Raw genomic sequence first — 13,419 nt, 5'->3', positions numbered from 1 at the left:
AATAAATTAATAAATTAATTTAAAAATCTTAAATTTTTAATTGCAGTAATTATTATGAAATCAAAATCAAATTAAAGTTTAGTGAATTCTATTAAAAAATATTAAAATTTAATTATGAAAACATTCCTAAAATTAAATAATCTCATAAAATAATTACCTCATAATAATGACAAATACCCATCAATAACTAACTTGATTTTCAAGCAAGTAGTCCTGTATATTATTGAGATGTCCTGTAGATGCCTAACCATGGTGGCGGTAGATCGACAAGCAGATACAATCATCCAGAAAGCAAAATTTTCTACATTAACCAATTCAGAGATATCATAAGCAAGCTCCATATGGTCGAACGTGAGTCTTATTGTCAATTTCAGAAACTACAAAATTCATTTCGAGCTCTATCTCTATTTTTACTCACACTACCTTACCCTACAAACATATAAAGCTCAGACACCTATTATAATGACTAGATCATAGGAAACAATAATCATCCCCACTTTTATGGGGGACCTTTGGAGGTTATATGAAAAAGAATGAGATGATCACAGTGATTAAGAAACAAAATACAAACAGCAAAAAATATGCTGTGTTAGTTCCAAGTCAAAATAGACTCTAACCAATCTGATGTGAATTCATAAGCTACAAATGTTACAGCACCAGCTGGTGCAGCCTTGATGGTTGATGGTAAAATGCCCTTATAAAGGCCAGCCCAACCCTCGGCCTGCAAGATTCTTCGCAGTGCATCAAGCATATTTTTGTAAGCGCGGTACTCAACTCGAGCACCATACTTTGGATGCCTTTGTAGTCCTTCAATCTGCAGCAGCCAAAACAAAACTGAATTATTCATCAAGACTGTCCTTGCAAGTCGGGATGGCCCCTTGGCCCTTGGAGGCAAAAGAAACTTTTTTGCTGATCAAATGAATTCTTTGATTTGGTTCTCTACCAAGACAAATGCATTATTTATCAAGAGCACTAAATCAAGGAAACTGCTCAGTCTATGTTGCAGTCTTGTAATAAGACTCATCAACATATCCAGAATTCCAACATTTTTATCCAGCAAGACTCATTTCCCACTGATAAGCACCAGCATCCAGAATCTCACAACTAGATCACATTATGTCCGAAACAATTGATTCAGGCTTCAGCTCATTTAATGGACACAACAACAACAAAAAATTATTCTACAATAATTCTAACCAAACATCATTACTGATGAAGAAATTCTAACATCTACAACAAACAATGATTTTACAAAGACATATACTTCAAGAAGTCCAGGAGATATATACCTGGAACCTTTTTTTAACCACATCAAGAGGATGACAGACTAGTTTGGCACATGTCCCAGCAGCTAATCCACAGACAAAAAGCTGAAAGCTTGAAAGACTAACATCAATATTGGTCGAGCTCATATTATAAGAAGTGTGGCAGTTCCAAGCCTACAACGGACACAGAAAAATGTATCACAGTCCAAAATAAATCAGCACTTTCAAGTAGAAAGAAGAAGGAAACATCCACCAACACACAGACACAGGATACTTGCAGCACTTTCAAATCTTCTTTGAAAGTTTATTAGAAGAAACACTTTTCCTCCAAAACAGAAGAATGCAATTCATTCCATTGTTTAACCATTTCACTACAGTCAAAACAACCAAAATGCAAATCAGAATTTTTAAGGCCAGCCAATGAAATTTATGAGTATGATAACAGCTTTTCTAGTGCCATCATGTGCCTAGCTACCATTTAAAGAAATGAAAGGGTATGTCTCCAGAAAAGCTTTAACAGAGTCCTTCCTAGGAAATGAAAAAAATATTTAAACAACAATTCAAAAAAGTTTAAATTTGTTTATATCAAATCAGTGTTATTAAGGGCGCTCTGAGGCGCCGGGCTAGGCGACCCTCTGGCGCCTCGCCTGGCTCCGCCTGGCCTGGGTTGCATGAGGCGACCGCCTGGGAGAGAGAGGCGCAAGGCGTGAGGCGACGCCTCTGTTACATAATGCTTTTTTTTTTAATTCATTCTTTAAACTGCAAGAGTTAAAAACCCTAAAGAGGAGACTCTAATTTCAACCTATGACTCTACGGCTACTTGAAAAAGGGAAAGAAGAACAACCCAAGGAGTAAGGTATGTCTCTCTCTCTCATCCTTCCTCTCTTTCTCTCCTCTGCTTCTTCCTTCCTCTCTATCCTCTCCTCTTTTCTTCAATTCTTCCCTTCTCTCAAGTCTGTCACAACACCCATGTTTTTCTTCTTTTCTCTTTAACTTTTTTTTTCTTCTCTCCTCCTTATTTTCTCTTCTTCTATTCTTTCTTCTCTCACAGTCATGCCATTTTTAATCAATCTACAGCACTTATTTTCCTGCGTTCTTTCTCCCTTTTTACTTTTTTTTTTCTCTTTTCTCCTCCTCTCTTCTTCTATGCTTTCTTCTCTCATAGTCATGCCATTTTTAATCCAACTGCAACACTTATTTTCCTGCGTTCTTTCTCCCTTTTTACTTTTTTTTTTTCTCTTCTCTCCTCCTCTCTTCTTCTATGCTTTCTTCTCTCATAATCACACCATTTTTAATCCAACTGCAACACTTATTTTCCTGCATTCTTTTTGCCTTTTAACTTTTTTTTTTCCTCCTCTCCTCCTCTCTTCTTCTATGCTTTCTTCTCTCACAGTCATGCCATTTTTAATTACCCAGCGACCGCTTTTTTTTTCTTTTTTAATTTATTGTTTCATTGTTTATTATATGGGCATTATGATATGTATTTTTAGAAGGATATTGTCAATTTTGATATGCTTTTTATTAAATGAGTATTGTGATATGTTAGATTGAGGTGTGTATTTGCAAATGATTATTTAATTTTGAAATTAGGTCCTATTAATTGGAGACTTGGAGCATGAATAATTGTCAATTGTGATATGTTTTTCTATTAAATGGGTATTGTAATATGTTAGATTGAGGTGTGTTATGTATTTGCAAATGGCTACTTATTTTTAAATAGTTAATGTTCTATTAATTGGAGGTGTGATATGCTTTTTAATATGCTTTTTTACTTCTTAAACTTGTTAAAAGGTATGAATTTTTATATTAAAAGTATGTATATATATATATATATATATATATATATATATATATATATATATATATAATTTAGGCAATTTAGGTTATAGCGCCTTGCTTCAAAAAGGCTCTCGCCTCGCCTCTCGCCTAAGGCTATAGGGTAGCCTATTGCCTTAGTGTCGCCTTTCGCCTTAATAACACTGTATCAAATTTCTACTAGGAATGGTAAGAAAAACTTAAACCAGCAGTTAAAACTTTGGAAGACGTGTGAATTAACAATTGCTGAGTGAACCAGAAAAGAGCAGATAAAGCTGAGTCTCATCACTATATCTGATATATTACTGTGTCATTCTATTGGATCAATGCCTTTAGGGCATGAAATTCATTTTTGTCTGTTTCCTTGTTCAAAAGACATCATCCATGCTTGGAGAACAATATTTAACTCAAAAGAGAGATAAAAAAATACCATGGTCCAGCGTTTAAATGTATCATAGGTGCCAAACTGAAGGCCAGCATAAGGAACAATCTCGACTAGTGTTGGTGATAATCCAGCATATAAGCCTCTGAAGCCACGAGTTCTAAGGATATCAACAAATGCAGATCTCATTGTTGGATAGACCTAAATGAGTATACTTATTAGTCAAGCAATAGGATGCAACACAGATGACAGAACAAAAGAAAAAATCAAAGCAAATGGGTTGAGTGGCAACTGGCAGCAACATTAGACCGAACAAAAGACCCAAATAGGCCCATTACCCAAGTTTCAGAGTGAGTAAATAGGCTTGGAAGAAGGCTGGTGGGGAAAAGCAGTACACCCCAATTTCCACCATGCAGAAGCTTGCCTTACTTGATGGTAACCAATGCCAAAAGCATGATAATTAGAACCAAACTAGACTTTGTAACCAAGTAGTTCTCCACCAGGATGGAATGAGATGTAGACTTCCCTTGTCATTGAGACTCACAAAAATGCAATTTGAAACCACAAGAAAAACTGTGAATCAAAGACTACATGACCAACTTAAATGGGATTCCTCACCAACTTAAAGAGCAACATATATGCTTCCAAATGCAAAAATTAACACACTAGATGTACAGTGTGATAGCCTGTAATAGGATTGCCTTTGGTACAGTTATTACGCAGAAGTGCTAGTGTAGGACATTGCCACACAAGCACAAATATGGAAGAAAGTTTCATGATCCAAGGTAGTTCCAAAAGATATTCTCATTTGTATAACGTATGGTAGCTCACTTCAAATTTAATTTTAAAGACTAAATTAATTTATCTTTGTAAATGCTTACAAACAAGGTAAGAGACAAGGAATATCAAGTATGAAGAAGACAAACATGTTGGGTAGCATAACATGTTTCAAACAGTCACAAAACGAGCAAATACGATGTAATGCTTTCATTAGTGGCATGAATTCCGACTAGTATGCTGTTGTGCAACATCTTTAGAATCGAAGTATAAAGAGTAATCGGAATTCAGAAAACACATGAACGATTCACTGATAACGTGATAGACTTGCAACCGAAGATAAGATAAACTTATAACTATGATACACATTACTAATATGAGCAACAATTAAAAATTCTGTACATGCATGTCATAAAAGACCTTATAAAAAAATTAAGTTATTTGAAACATGAACCAAATGTATTATTGCACATAGACATGTTGATATTCTATACCTTTGGTTCACCCTGTGAAGCCAATAGGGTTCTAAGAAGATCAAATGGGTATGATCCAATCGTAGCAGCACACCCTGCTAATGCCCCGCTGACATAAGAGAGGTAAGGACTTAACTGAATGTGATTCTCTGCATCCACAACAAAGTAATAATTAATTCATATGAACTTCCACTATCCAAAAAAAAAATGTTCTATATTAAAAAAATTACCCATATATTTTATTTAAAAAAATGGAGAAAAGGAGGAAGAGGGGAGCATAGTCTCCACATCTAAACCATTAAAAAAATCCCATATCAACATAAATTTCTTCATCCTTGATAATACCTGCCTTTGAAGATCCAGCTGCAAAAGTTTTCAATTTGTGTAACGCTGCAAATTGTATGGCAGTGTATGGCATAACCATTAGTAAAGCTGGGACGTTGCCACGCCAGAAACCCTGCAAGGAATGGTATTGGATAAAGGGCATAACATGCTACAAGGTATTCACAAGTTAAATATTAGAATATCCAGTATGAATGCAGTAGGATGCCAAAAAGCATCTGCCCAAGATGATGCTAGCACAGAATGAACTAGTGTACAGAAATTTTCAAATTATCTGCCATCAAGTTTTTCAACTTTAAAAACTGCACATTAATTTAACTTTACTACCTGAAGGGGATGGATTTCCTTAAAATTAAACTTTCATGAACAATCAACTTAATCAGAAACATTTAGTATCATAGATGCAAGAAACTACACCTGCTGAACAAAAAAAAAAAAGAATGCTCATTCATTTCAAAGGCTTAAGGTAACAAATTACTTGATGACATGTGGAAATGTATAGAAACCACACTTAAAATAAATTGAATTAATTTCACAAATATTTAAATTTATCCCATATTTCAAGAGATATTGAATCATAAAGCTGGTTATGCAGAACACCAAGATTGAGTCTGCCTCTCAAAAGTTAAGATCACATGGCTCAGTTCACTCGATCTTACAAAAAATAAGCCCTTCAAGTAAATCATTCATCCAAAAAATAATAATCAAAACGAATGCATCATACCGGCAAGCCTTCCTCTCTAAATATGTCTTTTGCTGCTTGCAACATTCCAGTGTACTTTGATGATCCACCCATATTTCCATGAACCAAAGCCCATGAAGATGTGGGCTCCAGTTGAACCTGCCAAAAGGTGAGCACACCGAATTTTCTTTCAGTATCACCACTAACATCTCCAGTTATATTTCACCAATATTTTATTTCACGATGCTGGTTTCATTTCCGCAAAGTGAAATCACATTGGAACTTAATTTTGCATGAATACAACAGTAGTAGAACATATAAACAGTGAATTTCCTGACAAAACCTCAATGCAGATTAAAACAAAAACACATACTCAAAACAATGCATAAAAAAAAAATAAAAAAAAGTATCAAAAGAAGCGGCAAAATTTATAGAAAACCTCTGATTATAACCAACAAAAATCAGAATCAAAGCATATGCACTGTAATGTATGCAATTCAGGTATAGAGCAGAAAGATAACCTGGAATCTGATCTTAATAACATCAAGGGGCGACGTAACCGTGCGCGATATAGCACCAGCAAGTGCTCCAGCAGTGGTATCAATAAGCGCCCGTTTCAGCTGCCCTGGTTCCTCCATTACCATAGAAAACTCCTCCCTCTCTCAGGCAAGCCGCATGCGCTATATCCTAACCCAAACACCCCGCCATACACACACATACAAAAATTGAAAAAAAAAAAAAATTAAAATGCAAAAGATACAGAATTAGGGTTTGAGAACAAAATTCGTAAGCAATATTTGCGAAAATATGAAAGATAAAAAGAAGAGGATTACCTAGAAAGAGAAAAAGCGAAGGGAAGGGCCGCCATTAAATTGGCTTCTCGTTTCGCCAACTGCTTTGTTGCTATGCTTTCCGAGCTGCGACCGGTCGCCAAGGGAGATTTTCGTAGTTATATTTAACGAGGTTTTTTTTATTATTAATTTTTTATATATTTTTAAATTACACATATATAATTGTAATAAAAATAATTTTATAAAAAAACAGAGTTAACATATTTTTCACATTATAAAAAGTTAAGATAAAAAGTTAATTAAATAACTAAATTTAAAAAGTTATTTAAAATAATTTAAATATATATAATGAAATGCATGTTTTTTTATATCTTTATTAGAAATTATAAATAAATTGATTTACATTAAAATAATTTGATTTATTAGAGAAGATAACTTTTTCACATTTTATTAATTAGACTAATTTTGTTGCGTATAATTTTATTGGTATGCAAATGATTTAGAAGTATAATATTAAAAAGGTTACTTTTGTTCTGACTTTGTCCATGCGTAATTCTATTTTCTTCTTCAGCAGCCCTCTCCCTGTTCTGACTTCATCTCACATTCACGGCCCTAAACATGGAGCAAAGGACTCTTGACATCAACGTGATCTCTGCAAAAGATCTCAAAGATGTCAATATCTTCTCCAAGATGGATGTCTACGCTGTTGTTTCAATCTCAGGCGATTCACAACTCCCTAAACAAAAGACCAGGACACATGTAGACCGTGAAGGTGGTACCAATCCCACCTGGAATTTCCCTGCCAAATTCACAATCTATGAGACACCAGCTCAGCAGAGCCGCTTAAACCTCGTCTTCAAGCTCCGGTGTGATCGTGCCTTAGGAGATAAAGATATAGGTGAAGTCAACGTCCCTGTCAAGGAGCTCTTGGATTCCATGGGAGATGGGAAATCCATGCAGTTTGTTATTTATCAGGTCAGAAAGCCATCGGGGAAACCTAAAGGTGAGTTGAGTTTTTCTTATAAGTTTGGTGACAAATTCGACTCAGGACCTGAGAAGGTCGGGGGCAAAGCTGACCAACCCGTCACTGCATATCCTGCTCCTCCTCCTCCGATGGTTGGTCCTAGTTCAGCACCTTATGGTGGACTTGGGCCTTATCCAACTGCTCCTCCACCACCACAACCGGTGGCAGGTTATGCTTATCCACCTCCTCATCCAGGGTACGGCTATCCACCACCACCGCCTGGTTATGGATACCCACCACCACCTCCTCAGGTAAGCTATGGATACCCACCAGCTCCTCAGGTAGGCTATGGATTCCCACGGGCTCAGGCAGGATATGGGTACCCAGCAGTGCAACAACCGCCAAAGAAGAACAAGTTTGGGCTGGGATTGGGAGCTGGCTTACTCGGAGGAGTTCTTGGTGGGCTTTTAATCGGAGATATGGTGTCAGATCCTGCAGCTTACGATGCAGGGTTTGATGTTGGATTTTGAATTTTCTTTTTCTTGAATGTTTTTGTTCGAATAGTTATCTTTATGGAAGGAAGTGGTTGCTGTACAATAATTAATCAATTAGTAATTAGCTTCCATGTCTGCTATAGTCAAGGTTGCAACTGAAGAAGAAAACAAAGAAACATCAGCATTAATCAATAGCACAAGTTACTTCGATTGCTGCAACTAACATGAAAATTAACTATATCAGGAAATTTTTTTTTTCCTTTTTACAACGGTTATATACATAACCAGTATAGCAATTGCGAAGTTAAACCCAAAATAGATCTTATTAACTACATCATATATATCCAGATAATTGTCGGCTGCTTAGTGCAATATCATTGCTTATATGGGGATGGGACTCAATTTTGAATTTAACAACAGGTGATCTTTCCAATGGTAATGCACTGATTTTAAATGTAGAATTGCAATTAAAAAAATTACGTAGAATTGATAAATTTTTACTCAATCTATTGATCTGTAATCATTTCAATCCACGTAAAATTAAAAATATCTTAATTAGACTAGTTCAAAATGACAATTGGACCAATTCAACATAAAATTAAAATCTAATCGAAACTGATGTGTCTAGTTTGGGTCAAAATTGATTAAAAATAAAAATTTTAATTATTGAATTTAATTAAAATTGAATTGAATCAAAATTGACATCAAAATAGATTCTTTAATATAATTTTAATTAACCATAACCTTTGAATCGAAACCGAAGGTTTAAACTAGGATTGAACTGTCAATCATATCTAACCTAAATCATTAAATGGAACGTTTAATTAAAAGTCAACTTGATGATCACATAGCTGATTAGAAACAAGCTCAATTGGTTTGTCAGCTCTCTAATTTTCTGTATGAATAAATTAATATGGAGATTGGTTAGGGGTAAGCCTAAATGTGGGCCGAAAAAGAACTGGGATTGATTGGGAGGACGCTGACTGACTCAGCTGATTATGATTTTAGGCATATAAAATTGGGCTTCGACTCTGAAAGCCCTTTCGGGGCCCGTTCAGGCCTGGGGAGAGCTTTTATTGAGGTGAGTATGCCTGAAAACCCTAAAAGTACAAAGCTGAGAAATTTTGTTGTTGCGTTGCGATTTTGCTCAACTTCCCTGTTTTTCCTCCGGTCATCTCAAAGCATCAAGATGAGGCCTCTGGACGAGACTGAAACGGATGCTGTTTTCAGGAAGCTATACTCTTTCACCGGCCACAATCTCAAGAACATCGTCGAGAACCCTTCCCATGAAGGACCTGACCCCAGTCCTGGTCGCTATTGCTTCAGGCTCCACAAGAACAAGGTCTACTACGTTAGCGAGTCCTTGGTGAAGCGAGCCACGAACATAAGCCGTAAGAATTTAGCCTCACTCGGCACTTGCATTGGCAAATTCACCCATGGAGGCAACTTTCACTTGACGATTCAGGCCTTGAATCTATTAGCTGCGAATGCCAAACACAAAGTTTGGCTAAAACCCACATCGGAAATGTCGTTTCTTTATGGGAATCATGTGTTGAAAGGTGGATTGGGAAGGATTACTGACAGTATTTCTAAAAATGATGGGGTTGTGGTGTTCTCTATGTCTGATGTGCCTCTAGGGTTTGGTTCCGCAGCGAGATCAACCCAGGATTGCAGGAAGTTGGATCCTAATGGAATAGTGGTGCATCACCAGGGGGATATTGGTGAATATTTGAGAATGGAGGATGAACTTTGATAGAATTGAGGTTCTTTCTGGGGTTTTAGGAAGGTTTTTGGGATATGGGTCGGTGTTGATGGTATAGACATGCTAGTTACTGTAAGTGTGTCTTATCTAATTTTGAGTAATATGAGGTTGTTGTTATGGTTTTCTGGAAATTTAATGAACTTGGGTTTTCTTGTATTTGTTCTTCAATTGTGTGTTTATGTTAATTTCACCAACGGGCATGAAGTTATTTGCTCCATCCATACATAATTAAATGGTCAAATTCACAAGTGCATCAATTAAGCTTTCTTTGAGTGGTCAACTTGTCATTGGTTTAAAATGTATGTTTTTTCCAATGTGTTTATTAGTGGCATATTTTTCTCCTTCTCTCAAGAAATCAAGTTCTCACCAAATGGTTTGAAACTTATAGTTTATGTCATGGTAGCTTAATTAATGCTTTATCTTTACATTATACAAAGTTTTAAGTTTCCATATGAACACATATACACATTATACTTTATATAATCTAATCTCCATCATCATTTTTCAAAAAAAAAAAAAATCTCCATCATCATGTTTTGATTTCTCATGCTTTCTGCTTGAGTTGCTCATTGTCCATTGCAATGTTCTCTGTAGTTATACTGACCTCTGCACCTGTTCAATTTAGTGGTTATTGTTGTTTAGCATGTTGTTATTTTTGAATGCTTATACTGTTGGGCACTGTTTTCCAGAACTGCACTTCTTATAGGAAGCAACTGGAAACATATCAGATGTAGAATTGTGTTGTTTCTGTGATTCTGTCCAAGGTGGCACCCTGCAGTTTAGGATTGGATTCCTTTGGATTTTATGTTTCATTTACTTAATATGAATACATGACAACTGCTATCATACATCTCGACTGTTAGTTCATATGGATTCTATCATCATTTAATAAGTAAGGGATCCAGGCACTAATAATTCCTCCAGTATATTAATGTATTTTGTTGGGCACTGAAGAGAATTCTTAAGAAAATGTGTTGAGTCTAACTCACCCAGATAGCTGTAGAAGAGCGTCCAAGGCTCATAAAGGGCACATTAATGCTCGTGTGGGCACAAATGTGGTTTGAGTTTTTAATGTCTGCCTGCTGAAATTATATTTCAGTTCTACATGTTGTAATAAGGCTTCTGGGATAGGGAATACATCAGCTGAACTGGTAAGCATAAAAATTGTTTGATAATTGATAGCGCACATTTCAAATGGATAATTGTAGTATAAGAAGTTTTTAATTAAACAAAGCACAACACAATAAAGCCGAAGTGCGCATCTGGGAATAGAACCCTGGTCAGTACCGTGGGAGGGTACTATGACACCACTACACCAGACAACATAGCCATTTGGGCCTAGACTGGGCCTGCACTTGTGCAATACCCTAAATAAAAAACGAGCCCTTTTCATTCCCTTTCTTAACAGAAAAGATTGGACCAACAGGGCATGTGCTAATTGCTAAAGAATGACGGTGAAAGATTGAAGAGCAGGCGTTCAAATCAAAGGTGGGGGATCAAATGATCTACATGGATAATTGTTGATGTAATAGCATTTTAGTTAAGATTTGCATATCAAATAGTGCATTCTAACTAATTATGTTTGATAAGTTATTTATCCAAATCAGAAAACATTTTCATATCGTATTTTTAATTGAGATCTTATTAAATATTATAAAAAAAAAATTGCGACAAAATTTTTCACATTTTCATTGATTGCCTAACAAATCCACATTTAAAATGATTAGAAAACAATTAATCAAGTCATTTTCAAGGAAAGGAATATGAACAGGAAGTAAGGCATCAAAACCTTTCAAAGCTACGTACACCACACAAAAATATAAATATATAAATACATACACAGGCAACACACGCGCACCTGTATAGGAGAGCTTAACTCAACTTTAATACACAAAATATATCCATGAGAATCAATAAATACTCAAGTTGTGATTATCCTGGGATCCATAATCCACATATCCATGAGAGCCCAGCTCAACCCAAATCCATATCTATATATTCAGGGAGCCCGACTAAACCCAAATCCATATCTATATCCATTGAATCAAGGAAGCTCCTCAACCCAAATTAATATCAATATATCCATAATAATGAGGGGCTCAGCCAAGCTCACCAAATGCAGAGGGCATGCTCTACTCCAAAAGCAATAAAAGTGCTGGCTCAGCCCAGCCCATTGAATACAGAGGAGTCTAACTCACTCCATATATACTCGTGCACAGAAATATATAATTATAAATAATGCAAATAGTAATTTAATTGATATTGACGAAAAAATTGATGAAAAGATTAATAATTTAATGAAAGCAAAATATATATACTAAATAATATATTTTTTCAAAATATAGAAACCATGTAGTGAATTTCGTTCAAATAAATAGACTAAATAGTAGTTTTTCCTTTATAATTTATATGAAAATATTATATAATTTATTATAAATATTTGGTGTTATTTTATATTTTTACATAAGAATTATTTGATTTAATATTTGTCTTGAGTAAGTTATTATATTTATTTTACTTTATTGATATTTTATTTTGATATTGATATTATTATTTTTATATTAATTAGAACTATTACTTTTATTAATATTTTAATATTAGAAATATATAATTTTTTTTGTTCCTTTAAAAGAAATACAATAATAAGTATGGAAATGAAAATTGAATTGAATGGAAATTGAAATTAAAATTGAACTAAAATTGAAAGTATTTAAAATAAAATTGAAATTAAAATTTAATTTTTTTTATTCCCAAAAATAAAAGAATTAAAGTTCAGGTTCAATTCTAATTCTTACATGCAACCCAAATGAAATGAAAACTGCACACCCTAGCTTCATTGGAAGAACCATTCTATTACAATTACACCGTCTAAGAGTCAAGTGTACATATTTGACAGCCAGATTCAATGTGTAAGACTCTTGTTGAAGTGAGCCGTGTGAGCTCAAATACAATCTCCTGAGTCTAGTGTTGCAAGTCAATCATATATAGACAATGCATTGGAGCTCACGGAAACTGAGCCAATCACAGCTCGAGAAAACCGTCAAGTTCCGATAAAATTCCAACTGCCCTGTTGTAATGGTAGAAATTATTAGGTGTACCTAATGTACATGTATCATTTCTCATAATTATATGAAACTTACTCTCTATATCATAAAAATGACTAACTTTTTTACGAAAAATAGAATATTATTTTTTAATGATCTCAGTTTATCTAATAATTAGCCTGTCAATAGACCAAAACCTGCCTCTATTGTCTGATAAAATTATCAATCACTAAAAATCCCATATTCCTCTAGTTGGATGTATCACTGCACTAGTTAGGGATTAGTGCAACATTTAAAAAAACTTTGGTAAAAATGTTTTTTTTTTCTCCTAACATTTATATGTGTCTGAAAATTTTTTATATTTATATAAATATTAGGTGAAAATATTTAAAAGAAAATCATATTTTTTTATAAATTTTTATATTTAAGTAAATATAAAAGATTTTTAAAATAAATCCTTATATGCATATGACTATGATTGTATGAAAATTTATTAAAATTGAAATATTCAAGCGGTTTACTTTGCATTATTTTGTATATCTTAATTTATTAACATTTAAAATTAGAAAAAAAAACAAAATAAAATATAACAAATTAAAATAAAAGGCAACTAATACATAGGGATGGC

The 13,419-nt window shown here is 34.5% G+C and overlaps 3 protein-coding genes across 5 annotated transcripts; 2 read left to right on the top strand and 1 right to left on the bottom strand.

The window, feature by feature from the left end:
• Positions 1 to 342: 342 nt before the first annotated feature.
• On the bottom strand, positions 343 to 6,729 carry LOC110642853 (mitochondrial thiamine diphosphate carrier 2). Of its 3 annotated transcripts, none has more exons than XM_021795034.2 (8): positions 6,570 to 6,728; positions 6,258 to 6,423; positions 5,779 to 5,895; positions 5,058 to 5,169; positions 4,734 to 4,861; positions 3,511 to 3,663; positions 1,290 to 1,439; positions 343 to 834 (listed from the first exon to the last, which is right to left on the bottom strand). In XM_021795034.2, exons 2-8 carry the CDS (start codon positions 6,378 to 6,380, stop codon positions 649 to 651), a joined length of 969 nt encoding a protein of 322 aa, XP_021650726.1. In that variant the 5' UTR covers positions 6,381 to 6,423; positions 6,570 to 6,728; the 3' UTR covers positions 343 to 648. The 3 variants fall into 3 exon arrangements, with proteins under 3 accessions (XP_021650726.1, XP_021650723.1, XP_058000957.1); XM_021795031.2 differs by having other exon boundaries at positions 343 to 814; XM_058144974.1 differs by lacking the exon at positions 3,511 to 3,663 and having other exon boundaries at positions 343 to 814; positions 6,570 to 6,729.
• Positions 6,730 to 7,015: 286 nt separating this feature from the next.
• On the top strand, positions 7,016 to 8,177 carry LOC110642848 (protein SRC2). The gene has a single exon (XM_058144975.1). It carries the CDS (start codon positions 7,146 to 7,148, stop codon positions 8,019 to 8,021), a length of 876 nt encoding a protein of 291 aa, XP_058000958.1. The 5' UTR covers positions 7,016 to 7,145; the 3' UTR covers positions 8,022 to 8,177.
• Positions 8,178 to 9,036: 859 nt separating this feature from the next.
• Positions 9,037 to 9,903, top strand: LOC110642868 (uncharacterized). The gene has a single exon (XM_058144973.1). The coding sequence runs from the start codon at positions 9,073 to 9,075 to the stop codon at positions 9,736 to 9,738; it is 666 nt and encodes a 221-aa protein (XP_058000956.1). The 5' UTR covers positions 9,037 to 9,072; the 3' UTR covers positions 9,739 to 9,903.
• Positions 9,904 to 13,419: the final 3,516 nt, after the last annotated feature.

Source organism: Hevea brasiliensis, chromosome 4, assembly GCF_030052815.1.
Source record: "Hevea brasiliensis isolate MT/VB/25A 57/8 chromosome 4, ASM3005281v1, whole genome shotgun sequence".
Classification (NCBI taxonomy): domain Eukaryota; kingdom Viridiplantae; phylum Streptophyta; class Magnoliopsida; order Malpighiales; family Euphorbiaceae; genus Hevea; species Hevea brasiliensis.
Note: the sequence above shows the minus strand (reverse complement) of the source record. Positions and strands in the feature narration are given on the sequence as shown.